Consider the following 13,398-nt stretch of genomic DNA (forward strand, 5'->3'; position numbering starts at 1 on the left):
ATATATAAGTTACCCTTTTATAAACCCCTATATTTATACACAATCAGACAGTGCAGATGTTTACAGTTATTTCAAAATTACACATATGGCAATCACTGTATGCTATCTGATACACGTTTTAGAGTGGAAATGATTCAGCACAAGCCGAACCCACGGAATGGCAAATTTCAATTCACATTTCTAGTTGAAACACACAAGCACATCTGATACACAAAAGGAAATCTGACACACTTTTTATTTTAGAAAAATATGGGATATCATATTGTACAGATGAAAAACGTAACAGATCAGCTCAGTCAGACCCTTAACTACTGCTTAAATCACTGGAAATAGTCACATCTATGCGTTTGGGTGCTTGAGTTGTAAAAAGATGCTGATTCACAAGCTTTGAGTATGGATGAATAGGATTCTACCAGCACTTCAGATTGGGTCCTCACTGCAATGCCTGGAGTATAACTTAAGTCATCTATTGGGTGTAATTCTGATAAAATTCATTTTATTTAACATATTAAGACTAATGCAAGTCCCCTATATTATAACATGACCTTCAAAAGCTGATAGCAATTTACTGATTTGAAAGCCACCCAAAGGAAGACATCAGTTCACAAAGTATTCTGACATCAATGTATCTGCAAGCGGTTGTACTGCTAAAGTGACTGAAAATGCTTTGATTTGAATGCGGACAGCTTTTACCGAATGCTCCAGGATCATTCAGTTATTCTTAAATGGCAACTGTGTAAAATCCTATTTCTAACTGAAGGGGAAAAAACCCCACAACAATCAGTTCAAAGTAATATAAGGAAACACTACTGAAGTGCCCAAACTGTTTTAATATTCATTTGAACCCAAGACTCTGGAGAGGTGAAGTATCCTGTTCTCAAACATGTATGGTCCACGATCTCATGTTAAATCCTTTGTTACTTTCACCCATGAGTGCACTGTATGATTAGTAGGAAATCTTTAGCAGACACAAAAAAATGGAAGATGAAACTTGCAGCAAGAGAGCATGGCAAACCTGAGAGATCTATTAGTGCATAAATCTGCTTAAAAACTAAAAAGATAGAAAGAGAGAGCTAACAAACTACAATAAAAGTTATGTCTTTAAAGCAGTAAGTTGTAACAGGGTGGGAAACGTTTGATTTGCACATATGCCTGCAAAGGGGTCACTATCTGAAAATAGAGTTGGTATTTTTCACAGCATCAGATTTATGGTAAAGAGCCATAAATAGCAGTTTTTAATACTACGCTTTTCCCACCCTGGCAGAGAATAAACATGAATTTAGAAGCACAGTAGAAGTGAAAAACAAAGAGGAGGAGAGATAGAAAGCAGCAGAGAAAGACAGAAAAGGTGAATACAGAGCTACAGAAGTGTTTATTGAGCATGCTACAGAGGTAAGCAGAGTACACACAAAATGAAATTAAACAACCATCAAACCTCCCAACTTTGTTAGAAAATTAATTTTTAATTGTGCCACTTTCAAACTATACTGAATTTTACAATTCTAAAGATGTAAAAACTCAACTAATAGAAAATATACATGACCTTTTTTTTCTACATAGATAACAGAATCTATGAATCTTGAAACTAAGTACATCAATTTCAAAAAGTATTGGTCATTTAAACAGAATCAAGGTAACAGTTCAGACTCTCAGTGAACTGCTTTCAAATTAACAGGATCTGCAGATTCTGAGCCATGTTTATAGTAAAGTCAGATCAATTTCTAAATACAAAATATTTTGAAGAGATTTATTAAAACTGAATATTACAATGCAAGGTAAATTAAGACTAAAGGCACATAAACTTTGGTCCCACCTGGTTGTCAGTTTTAGGAAACTGCCACAAAATTTCCTGCAAGCATTTGCAGCAAACTTTCTTCATCATTGAAAAATACATGCACCATTTCCTGAACTAGCTTGACCAGTCTGTACATGCTCAGAAATCCACAACCATATTCCATGTCTTAATTACAAACTAAAGATGGCAATATATATTGAAATGCACGTAAGTCATGTCAACTCCAAAAACATCTACGAAAAATATTCAGCCACAAACAAGACATTACTTAGTGCTGACATTTATATGATACATCCCACAAGAGTGTGTACAAAAAGGTTAAGATTCCACAATGCTTTTCACGTAGGGCTCAAAGTCACAGAAGTCACTTTTTGTCCTTTAAGAAATTAATATTCTGTACCTTGTTAATTTTAACTAATGCCTACATTCATAACTGAATCTAGACCAGAACAATGAAATACAAAAGGCCTTTTTTAAAAAAGAAAACAAAGCAAAAAGTAGCTAAACTCAAATAATATCATTTTACTCTTTCAGCATAATGCATCTTATCCAATTAAAAAGAAAAGTAAGTGACAAGCCAGCATATAAAGAAATCTATCAAGCAGGAGAAAACAAAAACTTAACCTTTTTACACACCCCTGCCTAAACATATTTAAATTATCATGTAACAATGTGCCCCAGACAACCAAATTTGCTTTTTACTAGTTATGCAATTCCAGCAGTACTAATTTTCCTTTTTAAGGCACGTACGTCAACTAAGTTGAAAAAATGTGGTATTAACTTGAAATCTTTTAAACAAAACAATGGTTTATCTAAACAACAGTTAAACAGTTGAAAGGCAGTTAATATCACTGCCTTTTTTTTTTTTTAAACAATCAAGGAATGATAACAGCATGAAAAAAAATAAAAAAACAGAAGACAAACTCTGGTCCCCACTTTCCTGAACAGTCAAAAGGTGACAACACCAAACAATGCAATACACCTTCATTCTCTATCTGCCTTTTTAAATAGTTGACTTAGAGAAAGAAACTCTCAGATGGTGACTTTCTCCCAGATTGTAATTGTGAAGATCAATCAAAGCCTGAATAGCTTCTTCTACTGTTGACATCTGAAGAAGTGCCATCTTGTGATCTCTTCTGAAACAAAATAATGGAATTAGGAACTTGAACACTGCAGGGGTTGCTCCTAATGTTTGCTATCTGATATGTACTTTTTCTTAAGATGTGCTGCAAAAACTCTTTTTTTAGAGCTATGTGCAGAAAAGCTACTTACTGAAAAAATTTAAATGCCTTCACAGTGCCTCCAGTGTTAGCAAACAATGTGCGTAGATCCTCTTCTGCTACTGATGGTCTACAGACAGACAAAATAAGCATAAGCAGGAAATCATTAGGCAATTCAGTGTGTTGTGATTCACATGAATATTAGCGGCTTACTGACAGGGAACACTTACGGAATATTGGACAGATGAAGTGTTGCAGAAGGAGGGAATATATTTTGAAAGTTTTTTGAACCAGGTTTCTTGAAGCGGTGCAAAGGTGAATTACCAAAATCTTTAGTCAGCCCTTGGTCATCGAGTCCCTCGCGAGGTAGTTGTACTGTCTGATGTTTAGAAAGGGTAACCCGAATAATCTTTCCATACATTTTTTGTCCATTAAGATGGCTCATGGCTGAAAAAGACAAGTTTACTCAGTTGAGTGCTACTTTTCAACAGCTTGTGGTACATTACACAAGCAAAGAAGAAAAACACCCAAGCAAATCAAAGGGTCAGTGTGCTAAAAGACTGGAATCAAGAAGTAGGTCTGCAGCCTCTTTGTGAATAATTAATTTTATTTAGGGATCACCACATTTGATTCGCTTTTGAATTCATTTAGGGTATTCATTTAGGTGCAGACCTTCTGGAACACAAGTGCATGCAAAAAGATTTTGGATCTGGTGGGTAACCAGAGTAAGAGGCAAACTGACAAATATAAACACACTTAGTTCACCTGATCTTACACAGCCTAATTTCCAAGTACTTAAACTAATGGGAATATAAACAGAAAACTAATCTTACCCAGCTGTGACTGGTTTCCATCAGCCATCTGTATAAGAGCACTATCTTTCTTATTGTACAAAATCTTCACACGCTGCACATCACCATAAACACCTTTTCAAAGTCAAAAGTAACCCAAAAGAAAAAGCTCATTTTAAAGCCAGCCACCTTAAGTAATGTATTTTGACATATCAATGGAACATTCAGACAGCAACAAGATCACTCACTCAAACTCAACACACTCACAAATGAATAAAGGAGATAAAGATTTTGAATAGTGAATTTTGAAAAGAATAATTTCTGATAAACCCTCAAAGCTATGTGAATGATATAAAATTAAAGACCATGCAAAATATATTAGCATGCATTAAAAGAAAATCTGTGTCTATGGAGAGATTTAAACAGCAAAAGAAAAATAGCAAAAGATTTACTATTCAACTTTAAGCCAAAGTGCTAGCTACAAATAAGAATTAAGGTGAAACAAAAAAACCAACCAAACAAAAACCATAAAAACAAAATCAAATCAATAATAAAAGTATAGTGCTAACAATAACATACCGAAGAGGGTAAACAGACTTTGGGGCGTAACCATCTTTAGAAGGAGAGAAGAGCAAGCAGCGTAAGACAAGAAGAGAGAAGAGTCGAGGAAGAGCGGAGATGAACAGATCATCCATAACGAAGGGTGGTTCCCGCAGAATGGTGAGGTGGTCATGGATCATGGTTCAAGGCGGTTAATTGGGGCAAGTTGGTCCGAGGAACATTTTGTTCAAGCACAGAAGCATGAACATAGGGAATGAAGACAGGGAATGGAGACAAAGACGAGGAGAAGGGTAAGACAGGGAAGGGCACGGGAATTTGGGTAAAGACAAGGAAAGGGAAGTTGAACACATAGGGAAAAGGATGAAATGGGGGAGGGAATACAGCAATGCAGAAGAAAAAAAAATAAGGAAGTGGGGAACAAAAAAAAATAAAATATAGGTCAGTACATAGGAAATGCAGGAATTTGGTCAGAAAATGGTTGGTTTATGTACTGTACAAGAAAAACTGAGTAAAATGTAGTCACCCAAGACAAATATGGGTAAAGTACATTCATATTAAGAGTAAACTACAGCATTTCATCTCAACATGAACATAAATTAAAAAAAGCATGCAATAGAAATTTTAAAATTTAAACTTTAACTGCGTAAGCATGGCTGGCTATGAAATGCAGGCAAAATATCTTTCAAAATGGCACTCTGATCTGAAACATTTTAACATGCAGGACTGTGGATGACAAAATAGTACCAGATGATAAAAAAAGCTTAATGATTTACAGTGACAGAGGCCAGTTAAAAATGGAACAGCTAGACTGATACAAACTTCCCACATTTCATACCAGCTTTCACAGCCATCAAAATAAATGTAAAGGACAGTAAAAATGCAAAACTAAATTAATCCCTTTAGACTTCAGAGTTAGCAAGAAAGATACAGTTAAGGTGAAAATGCTTTGCCACCACTTTTTTTTTTAAGACAAATGAGTAACTGCAAAGAAAAAAAAAATTACTAAGAGAGACTGGAAGACTGCCTCGTCAAGATCTTTGGGAGAACCTTCAAAGAAAAATGTGTTAGAGTAGTTCACATAAATTAAGACTCAAAAATGTGAGATACAAGCATGAAATGAAACAGCAAACAATTAGAAACAAAACAGAAATTCTAGTTTACATGATTACAATTACAAAAGAAAGAATAGTTGGTATTCAAACATGCAGTAGTTACCAAATTTTTCTTAGAAAAAAATAGGTAGCTGACTGTCAAAGGATATTTTAAGTTGTTAGCTACCTAGGAAAATAAATGTATTTAACAATAATGGCTTTAAAATAAGCTTTGGGGATTATTAAAAAAACCAGCAAAAATCCTTTGAGCTTAAAATCCAAATGTAAGACGCCAAATGCAAAGAAATTATAAACTACTGAAAAATGAAGTGTGACTCAAGAGGAAAAAAATAAGTAGAATTGTTTCACTGACCTCTTCATTTAAATTGCTAACCAGAAGGACTGTATTGCCACCAGCTGAAACTCCAGGCATTCCCACACGGCCAGCAGCAGCAGCTGCAGCTGCAGCTGCAGCATTTGGAATAGCCAAAGGACTCAGAGCTCCTGGAACAGCTGCAACAGGAAGCCCTAATTTTAAAATAAAGCATATTTTACGAAACACACACAAGTCGTTTTAAAAAAAAAAGTTCCTACATCAGTACTAGTGCTGCATACACCACTCTACACAGCAGACCATCCCACTGTTAAAGTCATCCAAAGGGTTGTGAAATGGGTTGCTAAATTAACATAAGAGAAATGTAGAAAATTTTTTTTCAGATCAAGTCTGCAAAGTTATGAGGTATAAAAAGTACTTTCTATTCAAACAACCATTATTGTGCACCAAAACTTTTTCCACTGCACTCCAAAATGCTTGAAGTGTCTAGTTTATCAAAATGGTACAAAGTAAATGTCGATTAAATCAGTAAGAATAAACACTAATTGTGCTCTCTGCATCATTACATGCTTATTTTCCATCATCATTTGAGAGACATTCCTCACTTCAACTTAATGCTTGGCTAAATACTCAACAGTGAAGCTGACCACATGAAGAGGTTTACTATCTCTCACAGCCTCAGCATGAGGTGGGGAGGCAACCCTCTAAATTCAAAATTCAACATGCTCTGTGGCTTTTGTAATCCTATTGTCTGAAGAAGCATGTTAGCCTCAGCTAAAGCTTCAGCTGTGCTTTTATGTTTTCTTCTTCCAAGGAAACTCAAATCCTACAGAGAAGTGTTGGTTTTGTCTGGTCAGGTCACTGGGGTATGAGATGAACGTGCTACTCCCAGGATTCACGAAAGGTTCTTGTGATACATATGCACTACACATAGTTTATATAGGAACAGCTTTATCATATTTGATCAACATTGTATTTGCACATCATGCAGGGCTCAGTAAAAGAGCACTGATGTATCCAAATACTTTTCCAGGGCAGTAAGGCATGACAGATGTCAACACAATGGAAATACAACTTATTTTATACTAGGTCAATAGCAATCACTTAAGTTTTAGAAAATGTCAAGCTACCAGGTCTTACTAGAGCATATCAAGTCTTCTAGTATGTCTAGACACCTCTCCCTAACCTTAGGAACTTTAAGCCAGTCCAGCATTTTTAGGAACAAAGGAATCTAAAGAAGACTAGTGAAGTTCTTATGGTTCTTTCCATAGCTGGGCACAGCACAGCCAAGTAACTCATACTTTAAAAGGCAAAATTCTTCATAGCATCAGACCCTCCCAAGGACATTCTTGGTCCCACTGAAGAAGTTAAAAAACAATGATTAATTAAACACCATTCCTATAAAAGTATTTTCAATTATTATCCTTCAAAATTATTAGTAAGAATCTTAAAAAGGGGCATTAGTGGAAAGTGCGAACAAAGAACGCCAGCAATGACAGCAAGGGATAAAGCTCTGGGAGCCCTAAGCACAACAACGTATTTCCAGCTCTAATATTAAACAAATATCTAAATTGCAATAGTGAGTAACGTATTATTTCATATCAGTATTTGCAATTATAAACAGTTCTTCTATGAAATACTTTGTGTTTGTTGTGGTTCAGTATAATACAGCTGCTGTCTATCCAAAGTTTTTCTGTAACATCTGTAACTTTGGGGGGGGGGGGGGGGGGGAGGGAGGAGGGAGAATGTATCTACTGTTTCATATGTGAGGTAAAAAACAGAAGATAAATAAATTTGCTTCTGATAATTCATTTGAAACCATTTCATCCACTAGTAATTTTCTCCTTCTTTCAAAAAATATTAAGACTCATTGAATATTGTCCAATTTACACTCTCAAAGATTTCTGAAACCTTATTTTATCACAGGTGAGGATGTAGTAGATGAATGAGTGATGATGCATGCAGGCTAGATCATCTATTTGATTGATATGTTTTTAACTGATTACATAGCACACACAGATTTCATTTTTTGAAAAGGTCAGACAAATTACAAAGCCACAGCAAACAGAATTCTTGGTCTGCAGGCTCCACTGTACTTTGTCATGCTGATTTAAGCAATTAAAAGGTTTTTAATAAATAAAAATAAGAAGAGTTTCTATTATGGATAAGTTACCATGTAACACACTGTTTAGGACTTACCTGAAACTATTTAGAAACCATCCCCATTTGATAGATGAAGAGTTAAGAATATAACAAGCTCACCCAACTGGCCACGAGCAGATTTAGAAAATGTACCCAGCTCCCTTAAGTCTCTTTTGAAACAATGAACATTTTTAAAGAACAAAAAGCCAAGATGATATAAAATCTCCACTGCGCATCAAAATAAACATGACTGACTTCACTGATGCTCTGAAAATGTTTCATAGCTGCAATGAAAGTCCCTCAGGTTGTGTACCTTTTATTTTTCTACCACTTGGAAAAACAGTGCATGTAAGGAGGTCTACCCAAGTAGTACAAATTATAATATTTAATTAGTTATTGAAACTGCCATCCTCATAATTTTTTTAGAAATTGCTTTTAATATACACAAAAGAATGAGTGATTAAAATCAAAATGTTAGAAAACTTTGTAGTTTTGCAGACAAAAATCAAAAGTATGTAAGTGACTTTCAGGTGTAAAGTACTAGATCATAAATTCCACTAAAGTCACTTGGATAACTGCAGAAAGTACAGTAACCCCAATTAAATATATCCATAGAAATGCAAAGCCCCAAGCATCTGCAGAGTGTGATTTCACCATGCCAAGCAAATTAAACCTGTTAATTTGATGCATACTGTAAGTATTATATACAAGGAAATACTTTAGTAAGCCTGAGACTAGAAACCAACTACTCAGGATTCAGGAAAATGTCAGAATCAGAGTTACATAAGTAGTGCTGCATTTGTCACTGTTTTGTAACTCATGAATCTTTACTCTCTCCTCTCCTAAATCCCTGCCTTACAATCCCTAATATTATGGGTCTCATTAATAAGCAGCTTTACTTTGCTTTTGTCTACTTAAAACTCATACTGCAGCCCCATGTCTACATTCTAGTCATTGTGGGCTGACAAAAGAATTACTAATTGCCTCAAGGGTGCTCCTACAGCACTCATCTCTATGGTGTCAAACTTCTCCACAAACACTCATCTACCTTCCCAACTGAAGCATGAAATGAGAGATTTCAATTTTTAAATTATGGGAAGTTAAAAGAGAAAAAAAGAAAATGAACTTTAGGTACAAGTTTTTTTCTGAGACTTCAGATTCTTACAGTATTTTTTACTTCCCAAAACTTTTGCTGTAGCTGCAAGTGATACATCATTTTGCAAGTCATGCTGGAGATGTAAAGTCAAGCGCTCTGGAATTTGGGGGAATTGGGTTTGTGTGTACTTTACAACTAGATATAAAATGTATCCTTCAAGTAGCCTGGTTTCAGAAAAGGGGCAAATACAATGCAACATTCAGTAGCCCTAGCTACAATATTCACCTCTTCCTGGGCTCACATCATTCACTAAGTGCCTTCTATCTTTCATAACAGAGAGCAGAGGCCCCTCTTTCCTACATTAACTCAAACTTACTTCAATTTGGCCCAGACTGTACAAAAAATCATGAAATCTATGTTGTTGTTATGTTTTCTTCAGAACAATAATGAGAAAGGATAAAAGAAAAAAAATAAGAGAAAGATTAAGTGGGAAGAACAATGATCACAACATAACATCAGCTTTCATAAAAGTAATGATTCTACATCTGAGTGCTATTACATTTTAAAGAGTGAAAGGTGTTCTCACTGAAAACCAATTTGACAGGAGTAGGAGTACACATTGATTATTTTGGTAATAGTCAGAAGATAGATATATCTGTACCTTTATCAGAGCATTTCACCAACTTCTGACAAACTCAAAGGCTGACAGGATATTAGAACTCATATACCGTAGCACTAGAAGTGCAACTACTGATTTTTTTTCTTTTATTCACAGAAAGATACAGGCTAGCACCACATGGTTTGGGTTTTTTAAGCAAAGAGCATAATCTTTTCCTCTTTGAAGGAAACCAGCAAAACATTATTTTCATTATCGGATAGTGCAAATAAACATTAGCATGAAGAAATCGTGCAAATCTTCTTAAGTCTCTCTTACAAACTTGGTGGGAAGGTGGGCAAGGTGGCCACAGACAGGAACATATGAAAGAGGGAAGGATGGATTTCGGGATACAAGTTGAACTAACTTGATGTTTTCTAACACTCTGTGCATTTGTCATTTTATCACGCAAGTTTGCATTCATTTTTCACAGTACTTCTAAAGACAATGTAATTACGTTACTACAATTCAGATCACAATATAGACTGAACCTTGAATGAGCCTTTGGACACTACTGCAATTTAAGTTGTTAGAAGGATTAATGAATATTTTAATGAAGAGGCTTTGCAATACAGAAGAAGAATGTCAGCGTCATACCGAGAAGAGAGGTCTCCTTTGCAAATGCTGCAGCAATAGCTGGGTCCAGCGTTGGCTGTCCATCTCCAGATGGAAGGTCAGGACGAGTGTAGTCCCTGCTTTTATCGTTGTTGTACTTGACATTCAAATTCACCAATTTGGAAAAATCAATTCGGAGGGTACAGCAAGCATTATAAATATTTTGACCATCTAAGGCCTGGAAAAGAGAGCACAATTTATTTAAAAGACACAATACAGGTTGGTTGCACAAGGTTGGGGTTTTTGGTTGTGTTTTTTTAAACAAGGTCAGCGTATAGATATTTATCTGTCTTACTGTCTAGCTTAAAACCAATTAAAATGCTTTAACCTCTCAACATGATTCCAGGAAGCTCGATGTTCCCTTCTTACCTAGAAACTGTTTTTATGCACCAAAGTAGCAAGGGACATTTTAATGCAGTCAAACTTAAATTTAGTCTGTTGAATATAGCTAATTAACCTGCATTCCATAGCACAGCTTAAATTCAGACATAACACCAAACAGACTTCTCAAAGAAAAATAATAATAAAAATCAAGAATCTCACAAGTACTCTTTTACATGGAAAATCAACTGAGGAAAAAATAAAATCTAGACTTAACTACCATGTTAGAAAGCCATCTGTTAAGGCATAATATATACATTATTCCTGCATGTTTTCCTTCTCCCGTTAAAGGTAATTAGTGCCAAAATTGAAAGAAAACCAACTTTAACTGCTAACCTGATGTTACTGTTTTTTAGAAATCTCATTTTCACAATTAATTGGTACTTCTGAAAGAATGCTTATTAGCATGACACCTAGTACTCTGTGAAAACACTCTTTAAAAAGGCCAATATATATACCTGGATTTCAGTCCATTTACATTTTGGGCATATCTTCCTTTCACTCAAAGTACTACCAGTTAAATATGAGAGACTTAAAAACACGGAAACTTTTTAAACAAAGTCAGTTTAATTCTTAAGGAATGTTAGGAAGTGAAGATGCAGCTAATCTTAAAAATTAGCATTCAATCAAGTCATTACGTTAAATATAAAACTACTTTTTATATATGTATTTATATATATATATATATATATATATGCGCTGAAAAAAAACCCAAATAAACCAAATTTTCAAATACAAACATCAGATCTTTTATTTCAATGTTTGGACTGAAACATTGGACTGAAATGTACCACTTCTGGACCTGAGCTAGCTCTTGCAGTTAGCTGGGTTACATCTACAGTGTACTTTACAACACATTCAAGTTCTGGTAGGGCTTCTTATTTTGAGCTAAGCACTGCACAAACCTTGTGTGCCTGCTGGCTGTGGAAGCAACATAGCTATTTTCATACAGTGATGAATCTGAAAACTGAACATCTTGCCGACACCCCTCTGCTAGGCCTGGGCCAGCAAGGCCATCCCTACAATATATATTATCACAGCTGACATCTCCAGGGCTCATGAAACCACTTAAAAGAACTACTCCCATTAGCAGCCAATGTAAAAGAATATCTAAGTCAACATAATTATTTTGCCATAGCTTGAAAGTTCTAAAAACATATAGAACAAAAAACCAATAGAAACTGGAAAATCTAGACTCTGTATCAACAAATCCTTAGCAATTAAAGAGAAACTCCTATGCTTGAAACTCCAATTAAAAAGTACTTTATATAATATTACAAAAGCAGAACTTACTGTCCTTATTCATAGAACACAAGCTGAGGATTAATTCTGTATTGTTGGGGTGGTGGTGGGTACCACCATTACAGCATACACAATTTGCTAGCTCTTTTACACATGGTGACAAAGCAGAATGCAAGACTCCTAATGTTGGTATTTGGGAAAAGAGTATCACTTGAACACTTACACCTAAAAAAGTTTATACTGAGAATCAGCCATCACTTTTAGAAGACTTCCTACCTTCTAAAATACACTAAGATATGAATTAGAGGAAGGTCCAATTTACATGGCCAGAGTTTACTTATTGTCAAATACAATGCCACTGCCCATCAAGGGAATACCCATTCCCCTAATGAAAAAAACAGGTATGAGTTAGACTGAAAGGTTGTATTCTTTAGCTTTGTCCCAATCACGGGACCCATCAGGATTCATACTATACCTCTATGTGGAGTCTGTAGAAATATTGACTTGTGGCTGGCAGAAGGCTGCTAAGTTGATGGAAATACTTCAGATTTAAAAAGTAGCAAACCAAGATATATCTGTGTTTGCAGTTCCGAGCAGTCAGTGTTTAAAGGGAGCTATGTAAGTAACTAAAACTTCTACTGAAACAGCAAAAACTCCTCTTTATGACTCAAAGTGACCAAAAGTACATATAAAAGGTCCTGCACAAGAGAAATCCATTGTAGCTGGGACACCAACAGGCTGAAAGAACATCCTGAACCAGAAAGGAAGGAGATGCACTCTTAAAAAGCACTGTAGTCAAACTCTAAGAAAGGCTTCAAGCACCAAAACAAAAAAAAAACCCTCACCCCAACCACCTCTACCATCAGCATTATACACCTCTAACAATGCAAGAAAAATGGTGGTTGGTGAGAATCTTTTTCAAGATTAATTGTTCACATGTAAAGTCACAAATGTGAATGCGTGTCCTGAGCTCTTACTTGTATGGCAAAAGAATGTGCAACAAACCGTCAAACACTGTTCCTCTCACAGACATACTGAAAAAAAAAAAGAGACCAGCCGTACTGCTAGTGAATGTACATTCTAACATCATCTCCAAGAACTCTAGTTACTGCTAAGCAACTTCTATTTCAAGTATTTATACATACATTCACATGGGATACCATACCACACACACATGGGCCAAACCAAGATCAAGTATCATGAGACCCTTCTACAAATGTGAGTACCATTCTTTATCTTGGCTGTGCCAGTAAACCCAAAAAACTAAAAACAAGATCTTAGAAGGGTGTAAGAGCTAAATTCATAAAAAAAACCCCAAACCAAGCAATACTTACAAAACATACTCCAGCTAAAATAAGTACCTCAAAGTAACTGAAGGTCATAAGATAAGTATCTCTTGGGAGAGATGTGTCCCAAGTGCATCCTATAGATAGGCATCTGAATGAAAGTAATTTCTTTTGAGACAGGTGTCTAAG

General features: G+C 35.5%; 1 protein-coding gene across 9 annotated transcripts in view; it reads right to left on the bottom strand.

Moving 5' to 3' along the window:
* Window positions 1-202: 202 nt before the first annotated feature.
* The window catches only part of PTBP2 (polypyrimidine tract binding protein 2), a 46,818-nt gene continuing 33,622 nt past the window's right edge, over window positions 203-13,398 (bottom strand). For 3 of the 9 annotated variants that reach the window (XM_048312605.1, XM_048312599.1, XM_048312601.1), the window contains 7 exons: window positions 10,283-10,478; window positions 5,832-5,971; window positions 4,386-4,419; window positions 3,849-3,941; window positions 3,246-3,462; window positions 3,068-3,145; window positions 203-2,931 (listed from right to left, as the gene is read on the bottom strand). In XM_048312605.1, coding sequence (XP_048168562.1) covers window positions 2,799-2,931; window positions 3,068-3,145; window positions 3,246-3,462; window positions 3,849-3,941; window positions 4,386-4,419; window positions 5,832-5,971; window positions 10,283-10,478 — 891 coding nt within the window. In that variant the 3' untranslated portion in view covers window positions 203-2,798. Of the gene's footprint in view, window positions 2,932-3,067; window positions 3,146-3,245; window positions 3,463-3,848; window positions 3,942-4,385; window positions 4,420-5,831; window positions 5,987-10,282; window positions 10,479-13,398 lie in introns of all 9 variants that reach the window. The other 6 variants (XM_048312598.1, XM_048312604.1, XM_048312596.1 and 3 more) reach the window with 3 other exon arrangements.

The sequence above is a fragment of the Corvus hawaiiensis genome, chromosome 9 (genome assembly GCF_020740725.1).
Source record: "Corvus hawaiiensis isolate bCorHaw1 chromosome 9, bCorHaw1.pri.cur, whole genome shotgun sequence".
NCBI lineage: Eukaryota > Metazoa > Chordata > Aves > Passeriformes > Corvidae > Corvus > Corvus hawaiiensis.